The sequence below is a fragment of the Chiloscyllium plagiosum genome, chromosome 13, assembly GCF_004010195.1.
Source record: "Chiloscyllium plagiosum isolate BGI_BamShark_2017 chromosome 13, ASM401019v2, whole genome shotgun sequence".
NCBI classification, from domain to species: domain Eukaryota; kingdom Metazoa; phylum Chordata; class Chondrichthyes; order Orectolobiformes; family Hemiscylliidae; genus Chiloscyllium; species Chiloscyllium plagiosum.
In genome coordinates, this window is record NC_057722.1 from 67,507,239 (window position 1) to 67,513,103 (window position 5,865).

General features: G+C 44.8%; 1 protein-coding gene across 3 annotated transcripts in view; it reads left to right on the forward strand.

Moving 5' to 3' along the window:
* The window catches only part of hltf (helicase-like transcription factor), a 76,335-nt gene that overhangs the window by 51,822 nt on the left and 18,648 nt on the right, over positions 1–5,865 (forward strand). For all 3 annotated transcript variants that reach the window (XM_043702687.1, XM_043702689.1, XM_043702688.1), the window contains exons 20-21: positions 439–617; positions 2,607–2,732. In XM_043702687.1, coding sequence (XP_043558622.1) covers positions 439–617; positions 2,607–2,732 — 305 coding nt within the window. The remainder of the gene's footprint in view (positions 1–438; positions 618–2,606; positions 2,733–5,865) is intronic.

Sequence of the window (5,865 nt, forward strand, 5' to 3'; positions counted from 1 at the left end):
ATATTGGTGAATGTGCAGGTAAAACTTTGATGGATGTGGAAGGCTCCTTTAGGTCCTTGGATAGAGGTGAGGGAGGAGGTGTGGGCGCAGGTTTTGCAATTCCTGCGGTGGCAGGGGAAGGTGCCAGGATGGGAGGGTGGGTCGTAGGGGGGCGTGAACCTGACCAGGTAGTCACCGGAGGGAACGGTCTTTGTGGAAGGTGGAAAGGGGTGGGGAGGGAAATGTATCCCTGGTGGTGGGGTCTGTTTGGAGGTGGCGGAAATGTCGGCAGATAATTGGGTTGTAAACTGATCAACGATAATAGCAGTTGGCTGTGCTGAGGTGAATAGGCGATCTGTCTGCTTGTGCAAATTATTTAAATTAGGATGATGGGTAATTCTGTTCGAGGTCAGTACATTGTGTGTCTCTCGCTGTCTCATTTTATTTCTTTCTCTCTAGACAATGCCACTCCTGACGAACTGCGGGAGAAACTGCTGAAGAAAATGAAACTGGTTTTGAGTTGTGGCTCTGATGAAGAGTGTGCCATTTGCCTGGAATCACTAACCTTTCCTGTGATTACCCACTGTGCCCATGTTTACTGCAGACCGTGTATCTGTCAGGTCATTCAGAGCGAGCAGGTCAGCGAGCGCAGCTTTTTGTTCATTCTGGAATTTCACAGGATTCCTGGATATGTTTGTGTTTGACCTTGTTATTAGGAATTTGTTTGGGAGATTGGAATCTCTGTGAAACCTCCATTCATATATGTATGAAGTTTTTATTTTATTCATTCACAAGATTAGGGCGTTGCTGGCTGGTCCAGCATTTATTGCCCGGAGGGTAGTTAAGAGTCAACTATGATCACATTGCTGTGGGTCTGGAGTCATGTGTAGGGCAGGCCCTCCCTTTCCTAAGGGGCATTAGTGAACCAGATAGGTTGTTCCTGACAGTCAACAATGAATTCATAGTCATTGTTAGACAGTAATTCTAGATTTTTATTGAATTCAAATTCCTCCATCTGCCATGGTGGGATTCGAACCCAGGTCCCCAGAGCATTACCTAGGTCTCTGGATAAACAATCCAGTGATTAATATCACTGGGCCATTGTCTCCCCCTAAGTGTTGTCTGCATAAGGCATGGCTGTTTAGAGGCTGCTTTATCACGGTTTTGCACATAGTAGTTCTGCTTCATATTGTGCGAAGTAAAGTTGCCGTATGTTCCCCTTTTAATTGTTCCTGAGTTAGGTGGTGGTTTCTGACCAGTAGAGCTGGTGGGTGGATGGGTCTTTCTCCGGCCTGTAGATCTCTGACTCTAACACCACTTCAGGAGTTTGCTTATGTGATGCACCATAAAAACCCTTAAAAGGTATCAACACATTTTCATTCAAAGTCTGCACAGGGAGCTCCATGTGAGGCAGTTCCACCTTTACTCTGTGTGTTGGAAAGGCTTACAAGTAAACTGTAAGCTCACCAGTGCATTTATATTGTAGTGTTCACTCTGCAATATTAAAAAATGACAGTCTTAACGCTTCTGGCTAAAAGAAAATCACCTCCGATGTTGATGTGTGCCGCAGGTTATTTTCTAAAGAGCGTGGAAAAGGACCTTTCAGCCATTCATGTCTGTGCCAATTCTCTGGATTCTATCTATTCTAATCCCATTTTGCTGCATTTGGCCCAGAGCCTTGTTTCAGGGACCGATTTAAATATTTTTTGTACGTCTCGCGTGTTGTCGCCTCAACCAGCCTTTTAAGCCCCGGGTTCCAGACACCCCCACCCTCCCAATCCTCTGGAGGACTTTTGCTTTACGTTCCCTCTCTCAACCTGCTCCATACCTTGAAACTGTGCCGATTGGTTACTGACCCCTCTACTAAGGGGATAGGTTTCTCTATATCTACCCTGTCCTTGTCCCTCAGAACATGGTACACCTCGAACTGATCTGCCACCCCCCTGCCTCCGCCTTCTCTGCTCTGCGGAGAACCATCCCAGTCTGAAGTGACGTTGACCACAAAGGGAAATGCAGCAAACCTTTTTATTGACCGGGACCAGGAGCGTGCTAGTTCATCAAATATTCCGGAAAATGAAGAGGTTACACGTAACTAGTTGGACCGAAGTGTCTGTTTCCGTGCTGTACATCTCTCTGACTCTATAACTGCAGTAAACCCTGAGCAAGCGAAGCTTCAAGGCATCAACATTCCTCAAAAAGTCTGTGTGAAAACATCAACGTACCTCCTAAAACCAACGTTAAAAACACACAGTAAATAGTAGAATTGTAACGCAGGGGGTGTGCACATCACTGTTATACTTATTTCCAGCAAAACCACTCAGACATTGCAGTAGATTATGGTATTTTTGCTGGTTTATCAAGAGTGCTGGTTACTCAAAACAAAGATTGCTGTATAAGAAGCCAGCGTTGACCCAATCCTTAAATGCTGGGGTGTGTGCTATAGTGTCCTGTCATTTCGGCTGTCTTATGCAAATGGTGAACTTTTAAAGCATTTGTGGCTTTGGTGGAAGGCGTTTATTGGTGTAAGGGCAACAGCTTTGACTGCTGTGTGTTAATTAAGTGTGTCTGATCTTTGGCTACGTCCTATTTATATTTGCCTCCTGTTTTGTTTCTGTTGTTGGTGCTAGCCCACTGCCAGATGCCCCTTGTGCAGGGCAGAGATCCGAGTGGAACAGCTGGTGGAATGTCCCCCTGAAGAGGCAGACGTTGCGGCACCTGATAAATCCCAGCAGATCTGGGTCTCCAGTTCAAAGGTCAGCCTGCAGCCCTTGTTTCTAAAAAAAAAGCCTCTTCCATTTGTGGGAAGGAGAAACACCGACATCAGGGAAGGGGAGATTCTGTGAGAGAGAGAGAATGGATGTCGTCTGTGGAATGTCAGCGTGCAGACATTTGCAAAACCCAGCAGCTGCGATGTATGGGCAGTCTGCATCCATTCAGGAATAAGGGAGGGGATTGAATTCCTGACGTTTAGCTTGAAGGTGACCAGACAGGAGAGAGGATTTTCTTTAAGGCCACTTTTTTTTTAAAGTGAGGAGAGGGCTTGATTCCAGCCAAGTGGCATGTAATTTTCCACGTTACAGCTGAGTTTCTGCGTTTTACTGGAAACGTAGAAGGTCAGAAATGTCTGCCGTGTTTTGAGTCATGTACTGACTTTGATATGATTGCATTACTCATACGGGTGCAGAGGAGATTTACCAGGATGTTGCCGGGTATGGAAGGCTTCAGTTACAAAGAAAGACTGGATAGGCTGGGACATTTTACACTGGAGCGCAAGAGGTGACTTCATAGAAATTCATAAAATCATGATGGACGTAGATAGAGTTAATGGTAGTTGCCTTTTCCCTAGGAGGGGGGATTTCAAGACTAGGGGGGTAAGTTTTTAAGGTGAGAGGAGAGAGATTTAAGAAAGACGTGAGGGGTAACTTTTTCTGACAGCGGGTGGTTCATGTGTGGAGTAAACATTCTGAGGAAGTGATGGATTCAGGTATAATTACAATGTGCCAGAGACTTTTGGGTCAATACGTGAACAGGAAAGGTTTGGAGGGATATGGGCCAGGAGCAGACAGGTGGAATTAGTTTAGTCTAGGATTATGTTCGGCATAGACTGGTTGCACTAAAGAGTCTGTTTCTGTGCTGAATGACTATAAGGTGATTTTAGACCAGTCGAGTGAGTGGGCAAACCCATGGCAGATACAGTGTAGCTAAATGTAATGTTATACACTTTGGTGTGAAAAACAGGCAGAATACTGTTTATTGGGAAACGTAGATATATAAAGGGATCTCTATGTCCTTGTACAACAGTCAGTGAACATAAACAGGCAGGTGCAGCAAGCAGTTGGGAAGGCAAGTAGTATATTGGCCTTCATTACAAGAGAATTTATATTCAGAAGCCTTACTGCAATTAAATGGGCCCTTGATGAGACCACATCTGGAGTATTGCATGCAGTTTTGTTCTTCCTGCTTAAGACGGGATATACTTGCCACAGTGGGCCTGTAGCACAGGGTCACTAGGCTATTACTGACTGGGTCAACACTGTCCAAAGGGGAGATATTGACTTGAACGGGGCTGTATTCTTTGCTTACTGTCTGGCTGTGAAAAGTAGTGGGTAGTTGTGGGATAGAAATACTAAACCACTGGTCCTGTAGTAAGTGTGTGTAATAAGATTTTAGTTAGAATTAAATCGAAAGGCCCAATGATCATAAAGCAAAGAGTTGGCTGTTCCACCCATTGACCCTGCGTTGATTCTTTACAAAAGCTGTCCCTTAGGATTCACTGCCCTGCCCTTGCCCCGTGGCTATCTAAATCTTTCTGTTTGAGTATTTATTCATTTTCTGCTGACATATCCTCCACTGTTCTCTCTGGCAGTGCATTCCAACCTGCGTATAAACATTGTGTTAGGGAAAACAAACATTCTCTCATCTCCCTTCTAATTATTTTGGCAAGTTATCTAGATCTGTGTCTCCTGATCCTTCAGCCAGTGGAAGGGTCTGTGTTAATTGTCCTATTGAAGCCCCTGGTACTTCTACAAGTTGCCCCTTTACCTTCTCTATAGCAAAGAGAACAATCCATTTATTTACAGCCTCCACACAGCACGAGGAAGTGCAGAATGAGATTGAGAACAAAAGTAGTACTGATCGCTGTGAGTGAATGTAAATGTAACTTGCTGTCTTGTCTTGCTATGAGACATAGAAGTAGGCTGTTTAACCTATCAAGTCTGCTCAGCTATTCAGTGAGATCATGGGCTGATCTGATATTCTTCAACTCCACTTACCTGCCTTTTCCCCCACAGCCCATGATTCCCTTCCTGATTTCAAAAGCTGCCTATCTCAGACTTGAATATACTGACTAACCCAACCTCTGCAGTAAGGGATTCACTATCCTCTGAGGGACATCATTCCTCCTCATCACTGCTAAATGTGCAATCCCATATCCTGAGATTATGCCCTCCTGGTCCGAAACACTCAAACAAGGGGAAGCAACTTTGGATAGGTACATGGCATTTGGATAGGTACATGGATGGGTACGTAATCTAGGTTAGAAGTTCGGCACAACATCGTGGGCCGAAGGGCCTGTTCTGTGCTGTATTGTTCTATGTTCTATAACTTTCTTGTTAAGTCACCTAAGAATCTTGTTTGTTTCAATAATGTTGCCTCTCCTCAGTGAGTACAGGCTCAACCCACTCTACTTCTCCTCCATAGGACAGTCCCTCCATACCTGGGATCAGCTTAGTGAACCTTCTCTGGATGCCACTATAACCTTCCTTAGATAATGGGCCCAAACTGTTCACCATACTCCTGCAGTGGTCTGATTAGTGCTTCGTAAAGTTTAAGCACAACGTCCCTCCTTATGTTATTTCACAGCAAGGTAAATAAAAGTAACTGGAACAGATTAAATGTCTGGCTCCCTCTCACCAAATGTTTGCTGAGTTTCAAGAAAGAGCACGTGTGAAAGATGCAAATGTCTGTTTCAGAAGAAAAGGAGACACTGATATAACGTCTCTGTGTACAGATAGATACTGTACAGGAGAACATACCTACTTCATCATACCTACTGCTCTGTTGGAATACTGTGTGCAGTTCTGGTCTCCTTCCTCTCCGGAAAGATCGGAAATATCTTGAAAGGGTTCAGAAAAGATTTACAAGGATGTTGCCAGGTTTGGAGGATCTGAGCTACAAGGAGAGGCTGAACAGGCTGGGGCTGTTTTCCCTGGAGCATCTGAGGCCGAGGGGTGACCTTGTAGAGGTTTACAAAATTATGAGGGGCATGGATAGGATAAATAGGCAAAGTCTTTTCCCTGGGATCAGGGAGTCCAGAACTAGAGGGCATAGGTTTAGGGTGAGAGGGGAAAGATATAAAAGAGACCTAAGGGGCAACGTTTTCACGCA